Below are 17817 nucleotides of genomic sequence, written 5' to 3'. Positions count from 1 at the left end.
CTTGCTGTGCCCTCAACCCACCAGGCCTCAGGATTTTGGCGTATGACCTTCCCACTGCCTGAAACACTCCTTCACCAGATATCCATGTAGCTTGTAGCCCCAGCTCCTCTGCTGCTGCTCAGACTCAACCTTGACAAGGAGGCTTCAGTGACTGCCCTATTAGTCTGTCATTGATTGATTGATTGATTGATTGATTGGTGCTGGAGATGAAACCCTGGGCTGTGTGAACACAAAGTACATGGCTTACCCCTGAGCTGTGCCTCTACCCTCACTCTCTTTTAAATGTGCTGCAACTTCATCCTCACTCATTGCTGATACTCTCTGCCTCTCTCTCCACACTTCAGGTGCTCTCCATAGCATAAGCCACACTCTTATGTGTAATTTACTTGTTTAGTTTCTATTTTCTCCCATATGTGTGTTTCATGAGTGCCTGGGATATCACAGATGCTCAATAGGTTTTTGAAAATGTGGATCGAAAGCAAGAGTGAGTGCCCAGCCCAGTGAAAGTAGAATAGAGATTAAGGCAGAGAAAAATGCAAAAGCTTGGAAGTCAAAAGGGTAGGGCACATTTGAGAAAACAAGAATTTGTTCTCTCCTGCTAGAGCTCAAGTTTAAGTGAGGACTTGATGACAAAGAGGGCTGGAGGGCAGGGCTGCATCATCTGTGATTTGAACACTGTCGCCAACCATGAGAAGATGGGAAGGCACCAAAGGACATGATCGAAGTTGCATTTTAGAAGGACCCCCTAGTTTCCTGGTGGAGAATGTACTGAAGAGGACCAGAGTGGACTGTTGAGGCCAGGAGCTTGCCAGAATAACCCAGGCATGAAACAATGAGACTGTTGGACTTAGGCAGTGGCAGAAAGAATAGCATGGAGGCACACAGAATCAACAGTTTGGATGTGGAAGGTGAGGAGTCAAGAGTGACCGGCCAAGCTCTGGGCTCAGGAGCAAGGCAAATGGTGTTTCCACTCTCTAAGATAGGGTTAGGGGAGAGGGCAGAAAACAGGGGTACACTGAGGTAGTCACCATGTAAAGCTGTACAGGGTGCGTGCTGCCCAAGTACTTATACCTGGCTGAGGGGAAGGCGTGGAGACAAATCCAGCCCTTCCTTACCCACCAGCCTTGTATCCTGTCCCAGAGCTTCCTCTGCCAGGACAGAGGAGGGCATCCATCTCTTTACTGCAGATATGCCTTATCAACTAACCACAGCCCTAAGGTGAATTTTATTGTGAATTTGTTACAATGTGAACTGCTGGAGGTTTAACCAAGTAGAAATGTCTATTAAAATGTTAGATGAGCAGGTCTAGAACCCTGGAGAGGAGCCTTCCTCTTGTTGAAATCCTGAGAAAATAGGGAAAAGAGAATAGGTGTTGAAGTTGAAGTGATAAATACATGGTGTGGGTCATACCTTCAGCTGTGATTTTATGGGCAGCTCACTGAGAACAAAGCACCTTGCTCTGTATTGCCATTGTAATTATCTCATTGGACAAATGGCGGTGATACGTGAGTCCACCATGTGATGATGGGGTGGGGAGAGCATGTCTGTTTCTCATCATAGAAATATTAAAATAAATACATTCCTTAAGTTTTTAGAAGTCTCCCCCAGAGAGGGTCTCATGAAAATAGAAGGGAGATCGGTAGAGAAGAGGAGAGGGACCAAGGGAAGGGAGGAAGCATGGGAGGGGAAATACTAGGTAATTATATTGGCCAAAATATATTATATTAAATATGAATATTCAACATGAATGAATATGTAGGAATATATAACAATAAATCCTAGCATTATGTATAGCTACAGTGCACCAATAAAAAATCAAAGGCCGAATGTTTTCCCTGATAAGTGGAGAATGCTATATAATGGGGGTGGGGAGTGGGGAATGAGAGAAGAATGGAACTTTAGAATATGTAGAAGGAAATGAGAGGGAGGGCAGTATGAAAAATGGTGGAATGAGACAGACATCATTACCCTATGTACATGTATGATTACATCAATGGTATGAATCTACATCGTGCACAACCATTGAAACAAAATGATGTACTCTATTTGTGTACAATGAATCAAAATGCAGTCTGTAAAAAATTAAAAGATAAAAAAAATATGGAAGAAATATCTCCCCTAAGAACCTTCTTAGTATAATGGGAACCTCCTTTTAAAGCTCATAAAGAAAACTTCCTGTTTCAAAAAAGTAAAGATACATAATACTATGATCGTCCACCTTGGAAGCATCATGTACTTAAGTATATTTTTAAATGCTTACTCAGGGCTGGGAATGTGACTTGCTGGTACTGAGCACCTGCCTGGCCTACATGATGCCCCAGGTTGAATCCACAGCACGGCACACACACAAAAATTAATCAATTAATTAATTTTTTTTTTTTTTTTTTTTGCTCTTCTAGTATTCCATCTGCAGTGAACCTCTAATAGAGCTGTCTAACCCTGGAGCCAGTGGATCCTTGTTTTTTGTGACCAGTGATGATGAATTCATCATCAAAACAGTTCAGCATAAAGAAGCTGAGTTCCTTCAGAAGCTACTGCCAGGCTATTACATGGTAAGCAACTGCATATAATTAAAGCTTCTGTTTTAGGGTTCATTATTTCCTCAACAGTTTTTTGCTGCCATTTCAGTCACTCTTTGACATTCTTCTTTCTCTTTGGTGAACTTTATTTTGCATTTAGATCATGCTAAGACATCCATTGAATTGATTTTTTTTTTAAGTGAACTAGAACTGTGTAGTAGGGCATAGTTGTTGAAGCTCACAGTACCCAGTCTTCAGTTCCAGCTCAGCCATCCACTAACTGTGTGACCATAGGCCTTGGTTCTCTCAGTCTTTAAAACTGAGAAATGATAAGAAACCCAGAATAGCTAAAGCAATCCTTATCAGAAAGACTGAAGCAGGGAGTATCAGAATACTAGACCTTCAACGACAGAGCAGTAGTAACAAAACAGCATGGTATTGGCATCAGCATAGACAGGTAGACCAATGGTATAGAATAGAAGACACAAAAACAAAAACACAGTTGTCTCATAACTGTAAATACATAAATACAGTTATCTCATACAATGGTGCCAAAAACATACAATGGAGAAAAGATAGCCTCTTCAACAAATGGTGCTGGAAAAACTGGAAATCCATATGCAGCAAAATGAAACTAAACCCCTATCTCTCACCCTGTATGAAACTCAACTCAAAATGGATCAAGGACCTCAGAATTAGACCAGAAACCCTGCACCTAATAGAAGAAAAAGTAAGTCCAATCTTTATCATGTTGACTTAGGACCAGACTTCCTTAACATGATTCCCAAAGCACAAGAAATAAAAGCAGGAATCAATAAATGGGATAGAGTCAAACTAAAAGGCCTTTTCTCAGCAAAGGAAACAATCAACAACGTGAAGAGAGACCCTTCACAGAGTGGGAGAAAATCTTTGCCACATGCACTTTAGATAGAGCACTAATCTCCAGAATCTATGAAGAACTCAAAAAAACTTTACACCAAGAATACAAATAACCCAATCAATAAATGGGCTAAGGAACTGAGCAGATACTTCACAGAAGATCTAAAAGCAATCAACAAATATACAAAAACATGTTCAATATCTTAGTAATAAGAGAAATGCAAATCAAAACTACCCTAAGATTTCATCTCACCCCAATTAGAACAGTGATTATCAAGAGTGCAAGCAATAGGTATTGGCGAGGATGTGGGGAGAAAGATACACTAATACATTGCAGGTGGCGTGACAAATTGGTGCAGCCACTCTGGAAAGCAGTATGGAGATTCCTTAGAAAACTTGGAATGGAGCCACCATTTGACCCAGCTATCCCACTCCTTGGCCCAAAGGACCAAAGGACTTAAAATAAGCATTCTGAGCAACTACATCACAGCTGAATTCACAATAGCTAGATTGTGGAACCAACCTGGATGCCCTTCAATAGATGAGTGGATAAAGAAACTGTGGTATATATACACAATGGAATATTATTCAACCATAAAGAAGAATAAAATTAAGGCATTTGCAGGTAAATGGATGGAATTGTAGAATATCATGCTAAATGAAATAAGCCAATCCCCAAAAACCAAAGGCTGAATGATTTCTCTGATAAATGGATGATGATACATAATGGGGGGTGGGAGGAGGTAAGGGAAGAATGGAGGAAGGATGGATTGTGTAGAAGAAAATGAGGGGTGGGGAGGGGGCGGGGGAAGGAAAGATAATAGAATGAGACAAACATCATTACCCTATGTACATGTATGATTACACAAATGGTGTGACTCTACTCCATGTACAACCAGAGAAATGAAAGTTGTACCCCATTTGTGTACAATGAATCAAAATCTAGAAAAAAAAAACTGAGGAATGATACCTACCTTGTGTAGTCATGGTGATGAAGGATAAAGGAAGCAATGCACTACAAAGCTCTGAACCCATCATGTAGTAATAATGTGAAGGGCTAACATTCATGGATCACAGAGTATGTGTTAAGTGAGGCTTTAAGTGTTTTGAAGTCATTAATTCATTTGATCCTCACAGCACTTGGACGTCACAGTGGTCACCTTTCTACGGATAAGGTCATGGAGGCAAAGATACATGGAGTAATAGAACAAGGTTCATTCAGCTAGAGAGCTACCGAGCTGGACTCTACCAACAGAGAGGCTGCATATGCCCCAGCAACTGCTCTCTGTTAACTGTTCTTAGCTACGACACTTTAGAATTTAGGATCACATGTTTAACGTGGCAACATGGAAATTATCTTTCCTGGAATGTTTTGGTAACAAATGAACAATGACTCTGTCCACATAGATTCATTAGACATTTGGCCTAATTTTTAAAAGAATAAACACTTTTTCTAAGTATTTTCATCATCTTCAGACCTCTGGTTTCACCGTACTTTATGACAGTCATTAAATTTCTGTGATCGGAATAGCTGGATGAAGGCATTGGATGTCAGAAGCCTGGTTCTGCCAATTCACTTGCTCTGAGAGGTGATAACAGTCTTCTTTGTTTCCGAACAAAATGGATGAGATGCTACACAGCTCATTTGCTTGCAAGAATATTGTTGTAATTCTAAAATCTTCTAGAGATCGTATGAAATACTGTAAATTAATCTCTTTCGGAACTAAAGAAATCAAAAATGTAAATAAAAATCATAATGAACAGGATGCAGATTTTAAAAGATTTTGGTCCTAAATGAGTAATTTCTTTCATTTTTTAAGAGAAAATAGAAAAATACAGAAAAGAAAAAATTGTAAGCAACTAGAATTCCTTTGCCAGAAATACATGACTAAGATTTGATGCATAGGCCATTAGATGTATTTTGTTCATATACACATTTTTAAATAATCAAACTTTGATCATATACACATTTTAAAATAATCAAACTTTGATAACTTACTAAATGAGCAAATCTTAAACTTCTATAGTAATTCTAAGTTTAGATATTACTGTTCCTTTATTTTGGAACTATATTATCTAATATAATCACCATTAGCCACATGTGACTATTGAAATATAATTAAAATTAAATAAAACCTTAAAATTTAGCTGAACAAGTGGTTTTATGCCCATGATGTAAGCCAGTATACAACAAGCAATATAATTCATCCTGTTAACAAGAAAAAATGTGAACATCATATGATTAACCAAATAAATGTTAAGGAAAACTTAAGAGCCCCCAAAGTCAACATATTACATTTTTAAAAATCTTAAGATTGGCAGGGAAGTTTTTTAACATAATAAGTAAATAGATGAACACACATATTGTACATTTATCACTCTCTCAGGGTTCATTTATAATATCTTGGAGAAAAGCAGGTTCCTTTCTAGAAATAATAGAAAAAGATAAGGATGTTCTCCATCAGTCGTCTGTCCTTATACATTTGCTAGAAATTCTGGCAATGACTTCTTGAAAAAGAAGAAAAACCTAAGCCCTGTTCTTTCTAAATGACAAAAATTGAAAATGAGCAGAACTTCAACAAAATAAACCAGAGATTTCTAGAGGTAATAGGAGTTCTGCAGATTTGCAGGATATAAATCTACAAAAACTCATTGTGTTCTTTTATGTAGCTGATATAGAGCTGGATAATATAAAGGAAAAAGAGATTCTGTTCATGGTGACAATAATTTATAATGAACATTATTTTTAAAATAAAGATGTAAATAAATTAAAACATACTGTAATTGTCATCAGGAAGCAAGTTTTAATAGGCATAACATACAAATATTCAGAAATAATTTTTGTTATAACAAAAAGAACTCTAAAATACTCGCATCTATAAAAAACAAATACACAAAACCAATAGGAAGAAAACTACAAAAAATTTTTAAGAACCTATTGAATATCTGCTGTGATAAAGAAATATACAGCTAATCTTGAATTCATTACCATAAGGATTTCTGTTACCTCCAAATCAACTTATAAATCTAGTCTAACTCCAATCAGAAATTCTCCAGAGCTTAAAAAAGTTGATTCATTTGAAAAAGAAAGCAAATATCATTTTAAGAAAAAAAAAGTTCATAAATGAACAATTGGATGTAAAGGTTCTAAGAATTAACAGAACATTTTTTGAACAAAACATTTTTAAAAAGAAAAATGATGGACCCACCATAACATACACCAAAAGTCTGTAAGACTGTGACTAATGTTAAAGATGTGGTATAACCATAGTTCAAGACAAATGGATCAATAGATTCCATGAAGTGTCCAGAAATAGACCCATGTGCATTTGACTTCCTGTGTGAACACAGGAGGAACTTACACTGAGTTGGAAAAGGTCATACTGTTCAATAAATGGCTGTACACTTTGAGAAAAGGATTACATTCCGTCTGTCAGATCCTTCAACACATACAGAATTCATCCCATGTAGAGCAAAGACCAAATGTAATGACTAAAGCTATTAAAAATTTGGAAGAAAATAGAAGTCAACAAACATCAATATAACAAAAATAACAGACACAGAATGAATGTAAGCACATAGAATATTTCTGGAATGATAGAAAGAAAGCTAGAATAGTTAGAATAGTTTTCTCAAATGTTGGAAATCGGTAGGAGGAGAATCAGAAACAGCAGGGCAGCCTTTTATTGTATGCTCTTTAAGAAGCTATTTTAATTCCTTACCTATTTTAAAGTACATCAAGAACAGTCATCTGATATTCCACAAAGGTACCAAAAACATATGCTGGAGAAAAGATGGCCTTTTTAACAAATGGTGCTGGACAAACTGGATATCCATATGTAGAAGAACAAAACTTGACCCCTACCTCTTATCCCTCACAAAAGTCAGCTCAACATGGATCAAAGACCTAGGAATTAGACCAGAAACTCTGCAACTGCTAGAAGAAAATATAGGCTCAACACTCCAGCATATATAAAGAACTCAAAAAACTTAAAACCAAAGAAACCAACCCAATTAATGGGCAAAAGAGCAAAGCAAACACTTCTCAAAAGAAGGAATACAAATGGCCAATAAGTATATGAAAAAATGTTCAACATGTCTAGCAATCAGGGGGATGCAAATAAAAACTACACTGAGATTTCATCTCACTCCAATCAGAATGGCAATTATCCAGAACACAAGTAATTATAAATATTTGTTGGTAAGGATGTAGGGGAAAAAATGTACACTGATACGTTGTTGGTAGGACTGGAAATTAATGCAACTATTCTGAAAAGCAGTATGGAGATTCCTCAAAAAGCGATGAAAGGAACCACTATATGACTGTTATCTTCACTCTTCAGTATATACTCAAAAAACCTAAAATGAGCATACTGTAAGGATGCAACCACATCAATGTTTATAGCAGCACAATTCACAATAGCCAAGCTATGTAACCAACCTAGATGTCTGTCAACAGATGAACAGATAAGGACACACACACATAAGGAAGTATGGCTCAGTCATAAAGAAGAATGAAATTATGGTATTTGCTGGTAAATGGATGAAGCTGGAGAACATCATGCTAAGTGAAATAAGCCAGACCCAGAAAGTCAAGGTCAAAGGTTTTCTCTGATAAGTGGAAGCCAGACCAAAATAAGCAGGGAGAAGGAAAGTTGAGGGGGGATTCCATAAAATAGAATTGAGATCAGTGAAGTACAGGAAGGGGATGGAGGAGGAGGCAGTAGGAACAGGAATGAATCTGACCAAACTTTCCTGTACACATATGTGATTATACCACGGTGAGTCCCACCTTTATATATATCCACAAGTCACTAATTTTTAAAAAAACTATAAATAAATAAAAGAAAGGTCAGTTAAGGAAAGGAAAGGAAAGAAAGGGGAGGGAAGGAAGGAAGGAAAGGGGAAGTGTTGGACTTAATTAGAGCACATTATATCCCATGCTTTTATAACTATGCCAAAATAAACCCTAATATTATATATGACTAAAACACACTAATAAAAAGAAACCATAAAAATGGGTATATATTCTTTATTTTATAATAATAAAAAAGACAATAGGAGAAAATATTTACACCATATAGAAGAGAAAAATGATAGAAATCCAAATTGTATTAAGAACTTCAGCAGTGATTTAAAAAAACAGAAAAATGAGCAAAAGGCTATTAATACAAAATTATCTTCATAGTGGCTAAAAATACATCAAAAATATTAAGTTTCCATAATAATTGGTGGTATTCAATTTCCTAAAACAAGTTTCTAATTTTTTACCAATCACACTTATAAAGATATTAAGGTTCTGTAACATTCAGTAGTGGTAAGCGTGGTGGAAAATGTCTAATCTTATACAGTATGGTTGTAAATTGGTCTCATCATTTGACAGGACAGTTTTGGAGGAGCTGTTAAAATTTAAAATGTTCATCTCTTACACTCTAGTGATTAATTTTCTCTTTAGCCACCTTAGAATAGTCACTCCTAGTACCCATCAATTCTTCGCCTGTATTTAGTTGGAGCTAATTTGGGAGATTATGTCCATTTTTAATTCAGCTACTTTTACTGCTCTGAGTTGAGAATGGCAAAGCTGCTATTCCAATAAGCAGACTTAAGAAATAAATGAGAAACAATGAAGTTTTAGCAATGGTTATTAGTAAAGATAATAACATTCCATTTTCAATTATCACATTAGCATGAAAACAGAGCTTTCTTCAATGGAGCACTATTTTGTAAAAACAGGGAATTATTAATATTCCTTTCACTTTTCTGTTTCTAGAATCTAAACCAGAATCCAAGGACTCTTTTGCCAAAATTCTATGGACTCTATTGCATGCAGTCGGGGGGCATCAATATCAGGATTGTGGTGATGAACAATGTCTTGCCCCGATCCATGAGGATGCACTTCACGTACGACTTGAAAGGCTCCACCTACAAGCGAAGAGCATCCCGGAAAGAGAGAGAGAAATCCAACCCCACGTTTAAGGATTTAGATTTCCTGCAAGATATGCACGAAGGGTTGTATTTTGATACAGAAACGTACAATGCGCTCATGAAAACACTCCAGAGAGACTGCCGGGTAAGGAAGCTTATTGTGGTGATTTCCTTGGAAATGTCGCCTGTGGTCATGTAACTTTGGGCTGCCACTTACCGAAAGCATAGAAATAGGGAATGTCCACAATGGATATGTGGAATCCCAAATTGCCCAATCCTGGTGCCGATCCCTGTTTCTCTGATACTGAAGGAAATGGCAGATGATAAGAAAATCACATTTCTGTTGATTTTCATAATAAGCCGTCAGCTTTCTTTGATCAAAATGAAAGAATAAAGCTTTGTTTTGTTTTCTTCCTCCCCTGTGGGGAAGGTAGTTTAACTAGAAGGAAATAAAATTTAGGTTTAATGCAGTGACTAGCAAGAAAAGCCATGCACAAATCTTGGATGAAGAGGCAAGCTTAGAGAAAATGTACTTAGTGGGATTAATAGATGGTTCCTTGAAGATCCAGTGTGAATGCAGAACCATGATGTGTACAGCATATCTGCTGGAGTTGTTTATGTGATCTGAATAAGAGGTGATCAGGAATGAGGCTTATTAATCAGGACAAAGACCAATGTCAGCAAACTTGACCTGAGTGATAGTCAAAAACAAGGGGGAATTCACCCAATCTTTAATGCTCTGGGGAGAAAAATAAAATAAAAAGACCAAAACCTTGGGAAGGCTTTTCTGACATGGCAAAATTAGGTAAAAGTTCTTTGAGGGGAAAGGTAAAACTGCAATTCTAGTAGCTTCTGAAGGATGGTCACCATTTGATTAAGAAATGCTCAGAAATATCATTTCCTGTCCCAGATTAAGGTGGGAAGACCGTGCAAGCCACTTGGATAAGTGGGGCCCAATGGGAGTGGGCAGAAACCATGATGGGGTAGAGGGGGGCCCAGGACTGACCAAGGCTTTCTGGAGAAGTGATAGAACCAACAAGTCCTGGCCACTAGGAAGCCTGGGATGTATTGGTGTGTTTTCCAGGTTGTGGCTTTCTGGGCCTCCCAGGAGTCTGGGCAGACAGCCCAGGATGTTGCAGGGGAAGGAGGACACCTCTCTGCCAGACCCAGCTCACGTGAAAGTGAGGAAACTCTCTAACCACCCCATCTAATATAAAGTATAGAATGATCCCTAAGAACCCCAGTCCTACTGTTTTGGGGTTTTTTCTTTCTACCTGTTATAGCACGTATGATAAATACACACAAAAAAAGGTGTGCTTGGAATTTTTTCTTCATTGAAAACAATTATTATTTAGACACCATTTATTGTATGCCACAGAGTACCAGCAGCCTAAGACTTCCTGCTGCTCATTCATCAGTTCTCCCAGCCACCCCTTAAAGTCATGCTCCCATTTTCATTGCTGAAGATTCTTCAAAGAGATTGAGAAACTTGTCTAGGGTTACTTAGCAAGTCAGTGACAGAGCCTACATCTGTTTGGGTACAAAGCATCTGCTCTAAGCTGAATTTTAAAGATTCACACTGTAGATCTTTTTATGATTATTATTTTTTTTTAAGAAATCAGGGAGGAACAGTGGGAACCAAGCAAACAAAAAAATATCCAGCAGAGCCATTCAAATATCTGGGCGATTCATGTTTTTCTTTAAAAACAAAACAAAACACACACATTTAAAGAGAAACTTTTTTTCCTGTGTTTTTTCTACCCTTACAGGATGTGGGTGAAAAGTGACCCTGAATTCCCCAGAGCTCAGTCCAAGCCAGTCTACTTTTAGATTTGCTCTGTGTGTGTGTGTGTGTGTGTGTGTGTGTGTGTGTGTGTGTGTGCGCGCGCGCGCGTGCGCATGCGTGTCTTGCCTCTTTCATACTGAAAGCCTTTTTCTGCTGTCTTCTAGTATCACATGATTCCATGCGGGGGTGGGGGGGGTCAAATGTAAGAGCTGTTGTTCAGGATTTATCTGTTTATAATGTTTCCTGTGCCCAGTACCGAAAGAACGAGGTTAAACAGGAGTTTTCAATCAGTAATGAGACCCTGGAGATTTGCCTGTTTTATTTTTGGGGGGCACATTTATTGTTCCAAGGAACATAGAGATCAGTGTAGAGGTATCCCGAAGCTAACTCTTTCTCACATGTTGCATTTGATCTTGTATAAAACATAGATCATGGAATTGCTTTTAATTGCACATAACATTTACCTTCAGAATGGCTTTTCTCCCTGTGGTATGGGAACATGTAAATGCTGAACTGTCAGGAATGTGACTCCTGTCCATCATCCTACTTGTCCATAACCAAACCCTCTGTGATCAGGAGTCAGCAGCTGGTTCTGGGAGCAAAGCTGCATTGAGCCACACATGATTCTGCAGTGTGGTGGGTCTTACTATTTAATAGTCATGAATCGCTTTCCATATCTGATGAATGCTGTGAACTGTCTTCCATGAGAAAATGCCTGTCGATCCAGTGGTTTGTAAAGCATTTGGAGTTCATCATCTATCCTCTTGTCTGTCCCCCTAGGCTGAGATTCCACATTCTGAATCAGCAGTTACCTCTCTCTTTTTTTCAAGTCTTCCTCTGAAGAGCCAATTCCCTGGATAACTGGAAGAAGTTGTATGGTTTTGGCATTTCTAGAAGCATCTCTTCCCCTGATATCTCCCTCACTTTACAGCGCTGAGGTTTAGTGGGCTGAGGGATCCAGGGAGGATGAGAGGTCACCCTTGGGCTGCTGCTGGCACCAAACATCAGGAATCTGTGCTGTTAAAATTCCTCTAAGAGCCAGGTGTGGTGATGCATGCCTATAATCTCAGGGAAACTGAGGCAGGAGGATAGTAAGTTTAAAGCCATCCTCAGCAACTTAGTGAAGCCCTAAGCAACTCAGTGAGACCCTGTCTCTAAATGAAATACAAAAAAAAAAAAGAAGAAGAAGAAGAAGAAGAACTGGGGATGTGGCTCAGTGGTTAAGTGCCCTTGAGTTCAATTGGTACCAAAAAAAAAAAAAAAATCCTCTAAGACAGTGTTCTTAAGACTCCAGATACAAAGCAGTCAAGGGATTGCATTACTGTGTCAGTGTGCCAGCCAGAGAAAGGTGAGCTAGACCCATATCAGACCCATATCAGGATGTAGCCTTTCATTCACTTATCAGACATGTATTGCAAGCAGACTACATGCCAACAAGAGGCAAGTGACTCCATGTCTGATCAGTTTTGCCAAACAGTGTATTGCATGCAATGACACTACTATATTCTGAGGATCCGAGTAGATGACATCAGAGCTGGGTTTTGAAGCATGAGAGGACTTCTCCAGGTAGGCAAAGCAGTAGGAGCCTATTTGTAAAAGAGAACAATGTAAGTTGGGCATGAAACAGCCTGACCTATTCCAGGAACTATAGTTGTTTGGTGTTGAAGCAGTTAACAGTTGGGGAAAGCATGTGAGGTAGGGGAGAAAAATGCCCAAATAATGTCAGAAGACCCTTTTTGGTGGTGCCAGCATCCTCTTAAGGGCTTAAAAGTAGCAAATCTGAGAATCCCAGACCTCTGGACTCCAGCTTTTCTGTTGTTCCCCAGACAGATATGTTAAGCCTCCTAACCTCTTGCCGACCTCCCCTTGCTTCCTGCCCACCCTCCATCTCCTCTTTCATATTCTGGCTTGACGTCTCAGACCTCATGATTCCATGTCCCTTAACCTGAAAGCTGTCCAGAAGATCCCTGTAGCCAGCTCATGTTCCCTGCTCCCCTTGGACTGCCTCCCTGATTCCCATCAGAGCTGCTGTTTCTAGACTCTGCATCAAAAAAGGCCTGCTCAGCCTCCCCCCACAGGGAGCCCCCTGAAGAATTGCCATCCTCTCCCCGCATCCCTGCGGCAGCCCCTGGTGCCCTCACCTGGCTTCTCCAACCCACTGGTGGGCATGGTGTATAAGCCAGCTTCTGTGGTGCTCCAGCCCTGACCAGCTCTAACACATAGCACATTAACCATGCAGAACTACTCCAGAAAGCTGATCTTGTTTTATGCTTCAACACTACAGAGCCCAGTTTCCCCACAGACATTAAACAATGGAATATTTACAAGAGAAGGTTCCTGATCTTGGGTTCTCCCCCATCCCCACTTGGCTGCTTCCTATTCACTGTGCATGGGAAAATGTATATGAAAAATTATTTCCTCCACCTGGTCTTTCAACACTTCCATCTGTCTGCTGCTGCATGTCACAAGTGAACATGGCTCAGGGGAAAGAGTGGTGACAATGGCGAGTACAAGGACATCAAAGTCACTTGCCATCAGAAACAGGAAGTAGGACTTATTCAAACCCTTCCCTGTTTCCCACAAGACAGACAAGCTGGGATGCATGCCCTGTTTGACAACTGCTCTTCCTAGGTACTCTGTTGTCCTCCCCCAAGCTGGGCCTCCTTCTGTCTTGCCTGACCTGGAGAACATGAGCATTGTGCAGCCAGTTGCCCAAGGGAGTGCCCTGAAGCTGCCCTTTCCTCCTTCCTCTCCCTCTGTTTCCAAGGCAATAAATCGCCATCTTCCATTCACCTGTCTCCTAAATGACTTGTGGACCTGCCCCTCCTCACTGTGTGCACAGCCACTGCCTTGGTTGTTCATCACCTGGAGTTTTGAGTGGCCTCTTCACTGGTTCCAACTCATCCCTACCACTGATGCCACGGTGAACCTCTGATCAGAAGACGCCAGCCCCTTATGATTCTCTGGCCAAGGTTCCCCACTGTCTTTGGGCTAAAAAGACAGGCTTCCTAGCTTGGAACAAGGTCCTTCCTGATCTGGTCCCTGCCTCCATCCCCCCAGCTTCCTTCAGCTTCCTCTTTAGCCTTCCCTCCCCTGGAGCATCACTGTTCTCCAGCTATTCTCATCTGTTGGCCATACTCCAAAGGTTTGGGCCTTTTTGCACATTTCCCTCTACTGGTCCATTTGCCCCTCTTCTGCTCTCACCTACTCATCTCAGAACTACTCGGGCATCTCTTCCTTCATGACCACCATAGTATGGTTCCCCATGCTGTGCATTCTAGCCTTACCTCTTTCATGGAATTTGATACACTGTTATTTTTTCATAGGCAGATCCCTAAGCAAAAGATCACTGTCTCAATCTGTCTTTGTGTTTCAGACTTGGCACTTAGTAGGTACTTTGTAAACGAGTTTTGGGAAATGTGTCTGTACAAAGGAATTGTGAGATGTCTGAGGATAAAGAGAGACCAGTTTGGGTACACCTCCAAGAAGCCTGTCTTTGGTGACTTTTGTGTATCTAACTGTTTTTCAACTTCTGCCTATTTGGAAGGAAGTATTTAGTTTCACTGCAATGCCTGCCAAATAGGGCATTGAGGGTTTAATAAAGCAGATGATCTCCATTTTGATTCACTTGGGATTATCTGAAAAACTGTACTGGCTGTCCTCATATTGAGTCATTTGTTTGGGAGAAAGTATATTTGTATTTCAGTTCCCCATGGAAGCAATGTTGTAAATGGTCATTAGACTTTCATTTAATATTGGGCCCTGTCTCCTTAGGTATATGAAAACTCTGTCCAGAAAGACTATAAATGTCCCAAAGCCTATTCCTTGTGCCTTTCTCTGCAGTGCCTAGCTTACTGTATACACTCAGTACACATTATAATATTATGATGAAACTCTTTTGAATTGAAATTTTATTTATTTATTTCGGACGAACAATTATGAACTATTTTGGTATTCATTTTTTAATTTACTGTGGTTATTTCTTCTCTGATATGACTTATCTATGAAAAATCTAGAATCCCATATCATTTAATTAATTTGACAAATCATTATGCCCTGCAATATTTTTTGATAACTCTGGGGAATGACATGGAAACAAAGTATATTAGTGAGAACTTGTGTTTATAATCTAAATATTTCTTAATCCTTCAAGTGGGAGTTATACCAGAGAAAGTCTTGATAATTAATGACCTAAAGGACTTATTTTACATTTATTATCATTTTTCATTTAGCAGCAAAGTTATTAATTTTTAAATAGTGTCGAATCAATTTTTTTCACACAAATAACTATTGCCATAAATACTAATAGGTTCTCAGAATTGAATGAAAGCAATGAAATTAATACTGGAATTTTTTTTGCAGCATTCCAATGTATAGCAAGTCCTCAATTTGTAGACCAGATTCTTTTTTTTTTTTTTTTTTTTTTTTTTTTTGCGGTGCTGGGAATTGAACTCAGGGCCTTGTGCTTGTGAGGCAAGCACTCTACCAACTGAGCCATATCCCCAGCCCTATAGACCAGATTCTTATCATCTATGCTGTGTTTGTATGTGTTACAGTATGGGTTATTTTATTTGATACTTAATTTATCATTATGGCTTGTGCTTCAGCTGTACTTTTGTTTAGAGTTAATTTTTGAATTTAGACAGTTTATTTTTTCTTTTGGTATTTATATCGATTGCCTTCCCAGTTATCATTGGGGAGGAAAAAGTACCTCAGAAGTAATAAAAAAGAGATGACATATCTTAGTAGTGGTGATATTTAAACTTAACCTCCTTCCTTTTATCAATAAGGAATTAGATTTTGTTCTTAGACTTCAACCATAACATGAAAAGGGTACAGGAATCTCAGACGCTATACCTCTGAGATTCTTTACAATAGAAGGTACAGGTGAATTCACTATCTTTCAAAATAGATTTTACAAACACTGTAATTTCATGATGTATGTGATTTTCTCCACTATTTCGCATTATATTGTGAGTTTTGCTATCTGTAATATTATTTATTTTGATACCATAACAATATAAGGATAAAGCAGATTTTAAGTTGGTGAACAAATAACTAAATAAAACACACTCATAGAATTAAAGATTGAGCTGAAGAGTTCCTAGGAAATGTAGAATAGTGCCATCCTCACCCTACTCTGAGAGATAATGAGTTGGATGTAACTAGCCAAGCCAGGATTCCTAATGAGGATATAAATGATGACATTGTCATATTGAAGAACTTTTTGAAAGTTTATACCTCTTTTTTTTTTTACTTTTTATTTTGACATGATTGTAGATTCATTTGCAGTTGGAAGCAATAGTGCAGAAAGATGTCATATCATATATCCTTCCCCAGCTTCCACCAATGGAAACATCTTATATAACTCTGGCATAGTATTGCAACCCAGATACTGATATGGGTACAATCTACTGATGTTTTTCAGATTTCCCAAGTTTTATTATTTTCACATGCACCGTATGTATTGGAGGGAGGATTCTGTGCAATTAACATATACATGTAGATTGATATAACCACCACTACCACATTCTTCTCAAGATCTCCCAGGCTACCCTTTTCCAGCCACAGTCCCCTCCCTCTTTCACAAATTCTCCCTAATCTTTGCAACCACAAATCACAAACTATATTTGCCATTTCAAGAATACTGTACAAATGGAATCATAACATGTGGAACTTTGGAGATTGGCTTTTTTCACTTGGCCTGATGCCCTTGAGATGCATCCACATTATTACCTGTATCAATAGTTGGTTCCTTTTTATTGCTGAGTGATATTTCATGATATGAATATGCCACAGTTCAATATTTATCTTCTAAAGAACATGTGGTTTTTTTCCTAGTTTTTGAGATTTCATATAAAGCTGCTCTGAACGTTGGTGCACAGTTTTTGGCCAGAGTGGCTGTACCGTTTTCCATTCCCACCAGCACTATACAAGTGATCCATTTTGTCCTCATTCTGGCCAGCATTTGCTGTTGTCACTGTTTTTTTATTTCAGTCATTCAGATCAGTATGTGTTGAAGTGTGTTGTTTAAAAGTGGCCTGAGTATATACTCCAGAAAAGCAAAGAATAAAATCAAAGAAAAGGCAATTTGGGGATATTGGAAAGAAAAACAAAACTACTAAAAGCAAAACTGAAAAACTTATAGTTAAGTCTAGTGACTGATAATATGTCCATGGGATTTAATGCAATTGACAGGAATTCCAAAGAAGAGGCTTAGGGAGTGTATTTCTAATAATAAACATTTATAGCCAGAGACAGTGGCATGCACCTGTAATTCCAGCAGTTTAGGAGGCTGAGGCATAAGGATCACAAGTTCAAGGCCAGCCTCAACAACTTGGCAAGACCCTATTTCAAAGAATAAAAAGGACTAAGGAGGAAACTCAGTGGTAAAGTGCCCCTGGACTCAATCACCAGTACCCCTTCCCAAAATTAAATAAAATATAAAAATAAATTTTAAAAATAAGCATTTCTAAGAGATTAAATTCTCATAGTACTTCATCTAAATCTATTCTGTAGCCATTGATATTTCTCCACTATATATATTATAATTATATATTATATATATACATTATACATTATATATTATATATACATATACATTATATATATTATATATACATATACATATATATTATATATAATGTATATATATTATAATTGCTTGATTTCATATTTAATGTTTGCTACTAAAATCTGCTGTCTTTG

General features: G+C 38.4%; 1 protein-coding gene across 2 annotated transcripts in view; it reads left to right on the top strand.

Moving 5' to 3' along the window:
- The window catches only part of PIP5K1B (phosphatidylinositol-4-phosphate 5-kinase type 1 beta), a 294504-nt gene that overhangs the window by 183609 nt on the left and 93078 nt on the right, over positions 1-17817 (top strand). For both annotated transcript variants that reach the window (XM_079112037.1, XM_079112038.1), the window contains 2 exons: positions 2400-2552; positions 9169-9468. In XM_079112037.1, coding sequence (XP_078968163.1) covers positions 2400-2552; positions 9169-9468 — 453 coding nt within the window. The remainder of the gene's footprint in view (positions 1-2399; positions 2553-9168; positions 9469-17817) is intronic.

The sequence above is a fragment of the Sciurus vulgaris genome (genome assembly GCF_902686455.1).
Source record: "Sciurus vulgaris genome assembly, chromosome: 15".
Taxonomy (NCBI): Eukaryota; Metazoa; Chordata; class Mammalia; order Rodentia; family Sciuridae; genus Sciurus; species Sciurus vulgaris.
This window is presented reverse-complemented; position numbering and strand designations above follow the sequence as displayed.